The 13,777-nt window shown below is 33.6% G+C and overlaps 1 protein-coding gene across 1 annotated transcript; it reads left to right on the top strand.

Annotated features, from left to right (window-relative positions):
* Positions 1-275: 275 nt before the first annotated feature.
* On the top strand, positions 276-11,177 carry MGAT4C (MGAT4 family member C; the record flags this gene model as incomplete). Its single annotated transcript, XM_082850024.1, has 3 exons — positions 276-422; positions 6,293-6,440; positions 10,036-11,177. 3 exons carry the CDS (start codon positions 276-278, stop codon positions 11,175-11,177), a joined length of 1,437 nt encoding a protein of 478 aa, XP_082706150.1.
* Positions 11,178-13,777: the final 2,600 nt, after the last annotated feature.

The raw sequence follows: 13,777 nt of genomic DNA, 5'->3' as shown, positions 1-13,777 counted from the left end.
TATTTTCTTACATTATTGTTACCAATGTTTATTTGTTCAGAAATAACTGTGCTTTTCATTTTTACTTACTCTACATCAATATAAACCACTGCATTATCCTTCTGTTAATGTATTAATAGCCTGTGCCAAATTTATTATGAAATTGGAAACAATTTTGGTTCCAAGATTTGAATAGTGAGATTTTATAAAGGCCTGGATTTGACTGATACGATGAAGAAATATTTGCATACAAAATTAATTGTTAATAATTTTGTGCCTCTTTTCTACAGGAGAGAATGTTTAAATTTCACCAAGTGAAACATATTTTTGATACACTAGATAAAATGCGATGCCTGCGAAAACGTTCTACGGTCTCATTCTTGGGAGTTCTTGTCATTTTCCTTCTGTTTATGAACTTGTACATTGAAGATAGCTATGTTATGGTAAGTCTTGGAGGTTGATTATTTTTTGTTCAGAATAAAGCCTAAGTTGAACCAGACAGTCCACTTGTAACCTAACTTCAGTCCCAGGCATTGAAATAGCCTTAGTTTAAGTAAAATTATAACATGTATATTTCCTATCTAGCTGCTTTTTATATTAATTATATATTACCAACATTACAATTGGTTTATGTTGCAATGTTTTCTTTAATGCCATATATATATATATATATATAGTGGTTCAAATATGTACCTCTAATTCCAAATAAGTTAGCTATCATCCCTATCTGAATTAATACTGCATAAAATCATTGTAATTTGTGAGCTTTAATTTGAAATACAGTTGACTGTTTAACAATGTGGGTTTTAAGGGCACTGACCCTCCAGGCACTCAGAAAAATCTGGGTGTAACTTTACAGTCGGCTCTCCATATCCACACTTCTGCATCAGCAGATTCAGCCAACCTCAGGTCGTGTAGTGTATTACGTATTTACTGGAAAAAAATCCACTTATAAGTGGAACTGCACAGTTAAAACCTGTGTTGTTCAAGGGTCTGCTGTAAATAGAATAAACAAAATTTGCTTAAAGATGTTACTCCTTACTTTCTCTACTTTTCTATATTATCAAAAATTTTTAAATCTCATTGTCTAATTAGTGATACTAATTGTGCTATTTTGTTAAGAAGGAACATTTTATTACAATGTGTGACATCTCATTTGGATTTGGAATAACACTAAATGACCACCGCGTTATACATTTATGGTCACTGAAAAGTAATATAGATCCTTAAGAACTAAAGATAATATTATGTGAAAGCTATTCAATAGTTTAAAAATGGTAAAATTAGTAGATAATTTATGAATGAATTTTAAGTGAATTACGAAAGTATGCAAAAGGACACATTCTGACTAATTGTGAGAACTCAAATTGTTTCTATTATTCATTTTTGTTATAATTATATAATTTCATGTCTGATGAGAGTAATATGAAAGCAATATGGAGAGTAATTCACTTTTTCTATCTGAATTGAGCTTAAGATATCTGGGAAAATTCTAATCTTTATGCAATTATTCCTGTTCACATATTTCAGAAAATCAAAGCCTTTGGACAGATAGAGGACCTGAAAATACATTCTATCATACAAGCATGCTAAAAGTTTCAATTAATATCTCAGCTAGAGAGAATCTGACAATAACTACAAAGAGCATTTCCTAGTAAAATGTTTTATTAATTGAACATGATTTGGTAACTACCTACTATTTGCCAGATACTATTCTAAATATATCCTATGAGCCAACCACATGATCTAAGTTTGTGCAGATCCTCTTAGGAAGTCTTCTGTAAAGCATCTTGCTTCCGTTAGCATTGTCCTTTGATGGCAAAATTCTGTCAGATTCCTAGATCTTGACTCTGCCTAAGTCTTTACTTTCAAGTATAGCTCTTAATCTTGTGGACTCTTCGTTCTATCATCCTTAGTCAATTCATAATACTGAAGTTAGCACAGTTAATAGAATTTGACTAGGCATGATTTAGGTAAACATAGCAAACTGGAGAAACTTACTAATGATATGCATTTTAGATTTTTTTAAACTGGTTATTAGGTTTATGAAATTTAAGGACAGTAGAGCAAGGCCTGGGTGATCCAGCTATTTTTCTTTTTTATAAATTTATTTATTTATTTTTGGCTGAGTTGGCTCTTCGTTTCTGTGCGAGGGCTTTCTCTAGTTGCGGCAAGCGGGGGGCCACTCTTCATCACGGTGCGCGGGCCTCTCACTATCGCGGCCTCTCTTGTTGCGGAGCACAGGCTCCAGACACGCAGGCTCAGTAGTTGTGGCTCATGGGCCCAGTTGCTCCGCAGCATGTGGGATCTTCCCAGACCAGGGCTCGAACCCGTGTCCCCTGCATTGGCAAGCAGATTCTCAACCACTGTGCCACCAGGGAAGCCCGATCCAGCTATTTTTTAATTAATAGAATTAAAGATCATAGAGGAGCTCTTGATTAATGATTTAATTTTGTGATAAAAATTTATTTCTTGCATCTGTATGTACTGGTAGAAGTATATCACATCTTGTAAATCAAAAACATGGTGTTGGCAGGATGCTTGTTGTATTCAATAATGATGCATATAAGACACTTTGAAGTGAAATTTCAATATTTAACTTTAAGTAGACAAAAGAGTATTGTATGCAGCAAACATCCTTATGTCCTTTTGGAATAGAACAGCTTCAAATTCACTATAAAATGTGTAAGAATTAATAGAGTGTATATCCATAAGAAAGTCAAACACTATTGTTCTCTTTATGCATTTCTATCTAAACATAGGTCCTAGCCCCCTAATTAAAAAGTGTGATTTAATGAAGTAGCTCTTACTAAAGAGTACTTTCTCAATGAAAATTTTCTTGCTACATTAGCCATATATCTAGTCAAATTTGCAAATCATCCCAGGTTCAGAGAAGAGATTGTTTGCTTCTTAGCTTTAAAAATTGAAATTATTTTTAAATACTTATATTAAGTTAGAAAAAGTGAGTTAAAAGGGTTTTTAAATACAAGCATACCCCCATATTGACAATTCAATGACAATATTTTTATTAGTTTAATTTTTCACTGTTTACTAGATGATGTTTTTTACCTAAATTGCATTTTGAGCTAAATTTTATCCCAAGGCTTAATATATATAAATATTTGAAATATTCGTTAAATCATTTGTGTAAAATTAAAATTGTTCTTCTAAAAATGTTTAATAACAATGGAAAACTGGCCTCCTACTAGGATATAATGCAGTTTCTTTTTAATACTTGTCCCTTTTCAACCCTTTTATCTGTGCTTGTTCAGTTTTCCTAAAATTATCTGACTTGATTTTCTTCCTTGACTCCAAAATATCACAATGCATGCAATTTTCTAAGCAGAGACATTAGCAGGTTGTTCTTTTTCTGTTTTTCATTTTTTCTTTCTTTTTTTTTTTGCGGTACGCGGGCCTCTCACTGTTGTGGCCTCTCCCGTTGCGGAGCACAGGCTCCGGACACGCAGGCTCAGCGGCCATGGCTCACGGGCCTAGCCGCTCCGCGGCATGTGGGATCTTCCCGGACTGGGGCACGAACCTGTGTCCCCTGCATTGGCAGGCGGACTCTCAACCACTGCGCCACCAGGGAAGCCCCTTTTTCTGTTTTTCTTAAATCAGGGGGAAATAATAGTTATAATTCAGAGAAATTAGATAAACAATTACAGTAGTAAGGTCTCTGGAGTTATTTAGCACATCTATTCTACTCTTCTTGCTAGAAAATCTATCAGTGGCCCCCAAATCTGGGCATGTAACAGTTTAGTGTATTGCTTACATGTTAGGGGCATATGTGCCTTTCAGTGGGAAAGAAAGCCAAGTTCAGTGTAAGAGACAAATAGTATTACAAGGCAAACTAAGTAGAAGAGACACTGCATATCCAATCAACTTAGCCTCTCGGCTGTGAGCATCTTCAAAGTAGCCACCAGGGTATATATTTAGTCTGTAGCTAGTCCATTGAATTGCCTTCCTATCCAGAAAATGATTGTCATAAAGCTTTGTCTTATTACTGAGAAATACACTACAGCATAGTAGCTACAGAAAGAAGGTATCCAGGGAGAGCCCGGCTGTTCAGATAGATGCTTCTGGAAAGCAGCCAACAAGACAGACTCAGGTGAAAGTTGCATGATTTATTTATGCTGAAAAGTGTAAAGAAACCTGTTCTTGAGAATTTAATTAAGTGCTTTCATGTAAGTTTCATTTCATTTTATATTCTGTTATGTCCTTGAAACAGGATGAATGTACTCTGTCTTATCACAGAAAAAGTCTGGATTTTTACGTGTTCACGATATAATTCTTAAAGAGATATTCAGTATCCTGTTAGAATGTGATATCACATAAGACCAGAATGGTAAAATCAATTCAGTGTTGTGACTACTGTGATTTTTATAGATATTTCTTCTATACCCTATTGACTGTGTACACCATTACATTACTATTAAAGTAGCTGATGCAGAACTGAGTCTCTGGTTACCTTTTAGAAATCCTAAACTTGTTCATTTTAAAACTTTCGTGATGTTTTTTAGGTTTTCAGAAATACAAAGATGAAAATACTTATGTGCAATGAATTTAAAATAATCAGAATTCAGTGGATATTCAATGAGTACATTTATAAGAGAACTAGCCTCCTAAGTTTAATATCATGTATTTTGAAACTCTATAATTTTACCGATGGCAAATACATTATAAATCAGACTAAAGTATTTTTTCTTTGTCTAAATCATCAAGTCCATTTAAAATATAGAAATACAGTATTAAAGAGCAACTATAGGTTCATAAACATAATTGAATATACAGAAGAGATATTCAGAATGAATCTTCATTTATCAAGGACCAGGTTGATCGCTCTTCCCAGTCAGGGTTCACTACTCTCAATTTTTATTCTAAGACAATTTCAGCCCTGCCATAGATTTAAAAGTTTGAGGTAGTCAACTTTTCCATTTATATTTAAATTTGACACAAAGTAGTGAATGTTCCAGTTGAGGTAAAGTTTGTATTTGAATCCTTTCTAATATTTTAGAACAAGGTTTAATTGATTAAAGTTTTATTGACCACAGCCAAAAACATGAGGACCAAGTTTATTTAATGCATTCACTTTCTCTGTAGTTTTAATGGCATGCCCATGCCTGACCTGCCATTCTTATACTGAATAGTAGAAATATCCACATAACTCACACAGCACAATAGACACTTTGCCAAAAAAGAAACGTTTCTTCCTAATTAGGTGCCCTAATATTCTACCAGTGGTACTAAACCATATACAAAAGCCAAGCAAGTCATTTTGCTAGTAATGTATAACCAATAGAGGCTTGATCAATGGTGATTAGATAATCAAAATCTACAACTGAACTTATATTAAAGAGAGATAAAACAAAGCAATTACTGATTGACAGGATATTTTTAAAGCTGAATATGAACGTTTTCTTGAATATAAACCATCCTGAAGATTGAATGACGTAATTCCAGTATCAGATCGATAATGAGGGTCTTAAATAAAAAAGGACCAAACTTCACCTCCGTCGGAATACTCCCCCTCCCCCTCTACACCCACAAGAAAACATCATGGAAAAGACTAGTATAAGGTCTAAAGACGTTTCCTTGAAGACTTTGTACAAATGTATCCTAATTGAGTTATCTTGAAGACATTTGAAAAAAATACTACCATGGCACAAGGACCATGTCTGTCCATTCTCAACAGCCTTCAATTATAGTGGCCACATAAGTGACTGACTAAAATTTTTTGATTAATAATTTATCCAGACTCCAACTGTTATGTTCACTGCTGCATCCTCCTAATCATTCCTAAAATTTCAAAATCATAGAAATAATGTGTGGTCTTTTATTTGAAAGGGCTTGAAGAAGAGTAAATAGTTTAATATGACTGAAATATGGGGAATCTAGTGAAAATTAACTTTACATGAAACTGTAAAAGAGATTACTGTCAAGTTTTAAGATCCTTAAATTATTGTAAAGAATTTGAATTCTAACATGAAGGCAGTGAGAGTTTCAAATAGAGATTTTTTTTATTATTATCAAGAGAATGTTTTATTATTATCAAGAGAATGCCACTATTGAGGTATGCTGTAGAAAAGCAATTGTAAGCATAGTATAAAAAGTGGAATATAACTGGAACAGAGACTCTAGGTAGGAATTCAGGGTAAAGATGATTATCTACAGCTTGTGGTGCCAGTAACTGAGATTTATATAATACCCATATTATGTATCAGACCCATATATTTATTGTGTAAGGAGAAAGTTTATTTAATCCATGACCATCTATTATTTATTTATTTTTCTCTGCCTTCTTCTTGGCATTCAGGAAGGAGACAAACAACTTGTAAGGGAAACATCTACACATCAACTGAATCCAGAACGCTATGTGCATACTTTCAAAGATTTATCTAATTTTTCAGGAGCCATCAATGTCACCTATCGCTTCTTAGCTGTCATGCCTTTACAAAGAAAGCGTAAGTATCCTTAGACTTTTAAAATCAAGAACAATAAAATATTTTGTTTTAAAATGATAACTTTCTTCATTTGTATAACAATAAAAGTTTATGGGTTTTACTAATATAAAATATTCTTTGGGAAATAGTTCAGTGTTTCTTCACAAATTGCAATTATTCACCGATCCAATTCCATTAATAACAACAAAAAAATTAAATGCCTAATTGTGACATGAACTTTTTAACAGTTTGCTATAGTACCATGTAGAGAGACTAGGAAAAATCAATTAACTTAACATTTTTAAAGTTAGCTTTTAAAAATAATTATGCCCGGGCTTCCCTGGTGGCGCAGTGGTTGAGAGTCCACCTGCTGATGCAGGGGACACGGGTTCGTGCCCCGGTCCGGGAAGATCCCACATGCCGCGGAGCGGCTAGGCCCGTTAGCCATGGCCGCTGAGCCTGCACGTCCGGAGCCTGTGCTCTGCAACGGGAGAGGCCACAATAGTGAGAGGCCCGCGTACCACAAAAAAAAAAAATTATTCCCATAGTAATACAGTTTCAAACATTGGTTTGGTTTTTATTACATGCCACCAGCTTGAAGTAGTGAAAGTCATTATATTTGTTTCCTAAGATACCATAACAAATATCACAAACTAGGTGGTTTAAAACAACAGAAATTTATTCTCTCATGTTTCTGGAAGCCAGAAGTCTGAAACCAAGGTGCTGGCAGCACCACATTCCGTGTAGGGGGGAATCCTTCCTTGCCTCTTTCAGTTTCTGGTCGCTCTTGGCATTCCTTAGTTTGTGGCAACAAAACTGCAATCACTGCCACTATCTTCACATGGCCTTCGTCCCTTTGTCTCTCTTGTCTCTCTGTGTCCTCTCCTATTTTTATAAGGACACTAGTCATTGAATTTAGGGCCTAATCTGAATCCGATACGATTTCATCTCGAGATCCTCAACTAATTACATCTTCAAAGACTATTTCCAAATAAGGTCACAGTCTGAAGTTCCAGGTAGACATGAAATTTTGGAGGAAACTATTCAATCCACTATAGACACTTTGGATCCAAGAAGTAACATACTACATTTCATGGATTTCAAGACATTATAGATTACAGAAAGTATCATGATCTAATTGATGTACCACTAAGAAAGTATAAGCATTATCAGTTTTAAGTTGTAAGATGCCATCAGTTGTGATATACAAGCTGATTTTAAAATATTTCTGTGTGAAAAATATGAATTTTAGAATAAGTGATACACCATGATATCATGAACTTCTTAGTAGATCGTGTGGAGACCACAAAAATTGAGTTCCCTGTTAAGAAGTGTTTATGCAAATGAGTTTGTGATCACCAGGTTGAGGAAATTGTAACAATTCAGCTTTCTTTAGATCTTTCTTCCATTTCAAATGTCTACTGCTCTTACACACTACTTACTAGGTATTACACCTTGCACGAGTTTCCTCATCTCACTGTGACTTAGTTTCCTTATCTATAAAACAGGAATGTTGATAAGTGCAAAGCTATCTCAAAAGACTGTTTTGAATATTCAAGATGCATATTACATGTAAAATACTCAGACTTCTGCCTTTTATGTAGAAAGTATTCTATAAATATTGGCTGTTATTGAGTATTAATGAGGGCTGGTGTCTTGAGTTAAATTGTAACAGATCACATGTTAGCTTTTCAGTAGAAGACAGGATCGTAAGCCCAGGTATTTCAATGAAACATGTAAATTTCTACCTCTCTAATAGACTAGTAAAAAAGATTTTTCTTGGAAGGGGCTTTTTCAGTATCGCGCAAATCAAATCATGTAGGTGTCTGTCTTGAAACAATGATCTTGGTGAATATAAACATTTCCCTATTTTCCAAATGGTGGCTCTGAAATTTTATTCAGTTCTGAGTCATGGTGAGAATGAGAGCTTTAAAAAGTGAAAACATTTTAATTAGAAGACATCTAACGCTTCTCAGAGGTGAACTGCCATTTCACAAGGTTTTATTTTATTCTCTAAAAATATCTAATTTCTAATTTTAGGTTTCAAATATCTGAATAAAAATTTCACCAGACAAAATTACTACAAAATGTGTTTTACAATAAAGAAATCAGTTGAAATATCTGTTAAGGTCTTTGTTAAGGTCTTTGGTCCATTAACAGATATTTTATCAAAGAATATACACAGATGTCAGAAAAACATATTCAAAAATGTTCTACATCATGTATCATCAGGGAAGTACAAATTAAAACAATCAGATAGCACTAAACACCTTTTAGAATGAACAAAGTGCCAAACATTGATAACACCAAATGCTGGCAAGGATGTGGAGCAACATGAAATCTCCTCTGTTGTTGGTGGGAATGCAAAATGGTACAGCCCCTTTGGAAGAAAGTTTGGCAGTTTCTTCCAAAACTAGACATACCCTTATGACATGATCTAGCAAGCACATCCCTTGTTATTTACCCAAAGGAATTGAAAACTTATGTCACACAAAAACCTGCACATGGATGTTTATAGCAGTTTTATTCACAATTGTAAAAACTTGGAAGCAGCCAAGATGTCCTTCAGTAGATAAATGGATAAGAAAGCTGCGGTACATCCAGACAATGTCTGGTAGGAGCACAACCACGCCTGATGGTTCAGTCTTATAGTTGATGACAAAACCCATTAAAACAGAGATGGAAAATCTAGAGACCTATAGTAACAGGATGAGAGTGAGCCTGGTGAGTTCTATAGTAAATTGGAGAAAACATGGCCTGTCTTGAGGATATAACTTTACCTGGCCCAAGATAAATGTTGCTTTCTATATTGAAGACACAGTATTACCAGATATTTTGAATTTTTAGTAAAAGTTGGCCTTAAGGATTATTTTTTAAAATATCCTAAAGCTTTAAGTGTTGGCAGCTAAAAAAAAAAAGAAATCAGTAACATTTATGTCTTAGAACAATACATCATACGTTTAAGCAATAATGCAGGTTTTCAAAAATAGCTTATGATATTGTTTTCATTCTAATTAACATACTAGATAAATTTCAAAATAAAATTGTGAAGTCCAGTTATGAATTATTCTGGTACAAGATAATCACAGTGATTAAAGAAAGATGCAAATATATGGCATGTTTTCTATGAAAAACTTAAAGGTGATTAAAAGAATGAGTGACCCTTAATTTTCTTTTTCATCATTTGAGACTAGTTTGTCATTCTTAACTGGATGAATTCTTATCTCCTTTTGCAGGTTTTTTTTTTTAAAAAAAAAAAAACAGTGTCAATGTTATTTAAATATCTATCTTCTCTAATGGGCATATATGAGAATATTAAGCTGCAGAACACTTTAAACCATATATCTTATTTCATAAACAAATGTTTAAGCAATAGAGCTCATACATCATTGTGCTTAAGGTGCAGTTTTTCCATAGAAAGTATCAATTATATATAAAGTACTATAACCTTTATATATTTAGCATAAGTCTTTAATGACAAAATGTTCTATATATAATCATTCACTTAGATTTACTTAATAGAGTAGCAGGCTTAAAGAAAAAAGATCTTTTTTTTATGTTATTCAAAACCTAATTTCACATTTAATTTGTCTTCCTTCTGAATTCTTTTGTTCAGGGTTTCTTACAATTGGACTTTCATCAGTGAGACGAAAAAAAGGAAATTATTTACTTGAGACAATCAAGTCAATTTTTGAGCAATCCAGCTACGAAGAGTTGAAGGAAATTTCAGTGGTGGTTCATCTAGCTGACTTTAATTCATCCTGGCGTGAGGTCATGTTACAGGATATTACACAGAAATTTGCCCACCATATTATTGCAGGAAGATTAATGGTTATACATGCTCCAGAGGAATATTACCCAATCCTGAGTGGCCTTAAAAGAAATTACAATGATCCAGAAGACAGAGTGAGATTTCGTTCCAAGCAAAATGTAGATTATGCTTTTTTGCTTAATTTTTGTGCCAATATTTCAGACTATTATGTAATGCTTGAAGATGATGTTCGCTGTTCAAAAAATTTCTTTACTGCCATCAAGAAAGTCATTACATCCCTAGTAGGAACTTACTGGGTAACCCTTGAATTCTCTAAGCTTGGCTATATTGGAAAACTTTATCATTCTCATGATCTCCCACGTTTGGCGCACTTTTTATTAATGTTTTATCAAGAAATGCCTTGTGATTGGCTACTAACTCATTTCCGCGGTCTGTTGGCTCAGAAAAATGTGATTCGTTTTAAACCATCTCTCTTTCAGCACATGGGTTATTACTCATCATATAAAGGAACTGAGAATAAGCTGAAGGATGATGATTTTGAAGAGGAGCCATTTGATATCCCAGATAACCCTCCTGCAAGTCTATATACCAACATGAGTGTTTTTGAAAATTATGATGCAAGCAAGGCTTATAGTAGTGTTGATGAATACTTTTGGGGAAAATCACCATCAACAGGAGATGTCTTTGTGATTATATTTGAAAATCCAATTGTAATCAAAAGAATTAAAGTGAATACTGGAACAGAAGATCGACAAAATGACATTTTGCATCATGGAGCCCTAGATGTTGGGGGAGATATTAGATATTTTAAACAAAATAGACAATGTGTTACTTACATAAGACTAGGGGAATTCAAAAATGGAAACTTTGAAGTATCTGATGTAAATCAAAAAATTCCATTTGATATACATTGTATGAGGATATATGTTACCAAAACACAAAAGGAATGGCTGATTATTAGGAGTATTAGCATATGGACTTCTTAGCCAATTAAATCAATATGTCCAGTTACTGAAGCAGGTCCTCCTGTTTCCTTTTTGGCTACCTTCCTCTTTTGCTCCCTTTATCCTCTGGAGGGAAAACAATGGATCAGATGTTCAAAAACTCATTTTGGCAGTTTTGATTTACACATAGTCAGCATACTTTTACTCTAATACACACTTACATTTATTTTAACTTCTGAAGTTGAGTATCAGTTCACAGTTAATGCTACTTTTGTTTATATTTTAATGTTATCATATTACTTTCAAAATTTCATCTGAATGTCGAAAAGTGACATGAAGGATTTCAAATGAGAAAACGTAGTTTGTTGGATGGTGAATCTTGAAAAATATTTGCCACTGTATGCACTTAGTTAAGAAGTGACTTCATTATATCATCAGATAACTTTTATTAAGCATCTCTGTGACTATGCAGTTGGTTAGAATGATAATTTTTTTTCTTGTAAACTTAGGTTTCCATAGACTTCTGTACATCAACAATGAATACCTCCTTATAGAAGTGATGTCTTTACAACAGAATTTTGTGTGTAGGTGGGGTGATGGAAAGAAAAAAAAAGACTTAAAAAATATCTTCCCCTGACTATATAAAAGGGGACATTGTTCAATGTATAAAAACTTGAACACCTATTGTCAATAAATTTTCTGTGGGAAGCAGTCTTTTTCTAGTTTCCCTTTTGCAAAGAAGAAGTTATGCTCAATATTTTCAGGTTCCATTGGGTACCTGCATTTAATAGAAGAAATTAAAGAAGGCTTATAGTTATTCCATTCTTAATGAACATTTTCAGTATATGCAGAAGATTTTTGAAATTGATTTTATATGTTTTGTATTAAAATTCATATGATTGAAACCATTGTGATTTATCATATACTTTTTTGGAATTCAAATGGACATCTTATGAAGGACAGAAGTAAGAAACAGAAATCAGTCACTTCTTCTACACACAGAGCTAGTTCATAGCAAAGCTAGAATGAGAGATCGGATGTTCTGATATCCAGACAATGTTCTTTCCCTTATGTAGAGATTAGTCTTCACATAATTTATGCTTTTGGTTCTCTGGTACGTGAGTCTCAGATAATAAGTTATTCTATTGGAAATAGCTTGTATAATTCTTCTGTAAGTCATGTTATCATTCTGTAAAATAATCCTAAAGTGTGCTAAATGATGCTCTTGTGGTATATGCACCCAAATGGTAAGCAAACTTGTCAAAATTTTACCGTGAGGGACTTGACAATAGTATCCACACCATGGGTCCATTAAAGCAATTCAGGACACCTTAGTGCATCCTAAAATCATTGTTTTTTCAGAATGTCCTGAGCTTGTCTCATCCTTTTATTTTTTGACAAACAGCAAAGGTGAAGGGGTTTATTATGAAGAGAAATAAAGAGCACTTCATGGATGTTTATGGAAAGACTCAAATATACTATTATATAGACAAATATATACATATATATATATATATATAGAGAGAGAGAGAGAGAGAGAGAGCACAAGAGAGAGAGATATTAGACTTGGGATAATGAGAAGGAATAGGAATCCCTCTTGTTCTTGCTTCCACCCTGAAACAAAATCCTTAGGACTCACTGGCATGATACAGTCCAAAAAAAGAATGGAAAGTATTTTATTAATTCTATTCAAATCAATTAAATTAGAAACTCAGACTTAAAAATTGGGAAATATTTTCTTTTATTGATACAATAGCTACTGTGTATTTTCTTTGCACCCACTTTGCACTAGTGTTAGAGAAAACAATGAACCTATAAGTATTAATATTCTGTGGCACATCTAAGTCTTAAAGTCCAAAGAAAAGATGAATACTGCCACTAAACTAAACTAACGGTAATAACTTTTGCTTTCATTTGGAGGATGCTTGCCAGACACTTAAAAATATTCTGGTTTCTTGGCTTTTCTCACCCTCTTTTATTAACTGGCTAATCATATATATAGTATTCTATGCATACCTCAGAAATCAGAAAAAACTTTTCTTCACTTTGAATGATAAAAGGTACACAATAAAGACATATAATACCAAGACCTAGGTAGACTCCATGAGGTGAGTTGTAAGCTTTTACATATTCTTCTGGGGGCGTTTCCAAAGACCAGCCATTGACATCGACTTCTGGAAAATGCTTCAAGAAAGATTACTTAAGATAACAGTGAAATTGGATGTTTGCTGGAGAATTGCAAATGCTAATGTGAACCAAAGGGATCACATTTCATCTTAAATTTGATCCTTTCATTACTAAAACTGGGTTTGAGCTGATCAATCAACTAAGATTGTCTCTATGTTTTCTTTACAGGTTGACTGTGGGTCAACTTTCTAAGAAAACACTTTGACAAAGAAAGCTTCTCCATTATGAATCGGGGACAAATAACCTTTCTCTTAAAAAAAAAAACCTGACCAAACATTCTTTATCTTTACATGGTTCAATGCTGTATATCCTATATTTTAAAATTCTGGATAAGGCTCTAATAATCTTGTCTCAGAAACACAAAGCAAAAAAGACAGGTTTAATTATATTCTGTTATTAAGCATTATGTGAGATCTCTGTCTTTGCAATAATTTAAAAAATACATATATTAAATT

This window comes from Leucopleurus acutus (genome assembly GCF_964270905.1).
Source record: "Leucopleurus acutus genome assembly, chromosome: 11".
Lineage (NCBI taxonomy): Eukaryota > Metazoa > Chordata > Mammalia > Artiodactyla > Delphinidae > Leucopleurus > Leucopleurus acutus.
The sequence above is the reverse complement of the archived record's forward strand: the minus strand, read 5'-3'. Positions and strand labels throughout refer to the sequence as shown.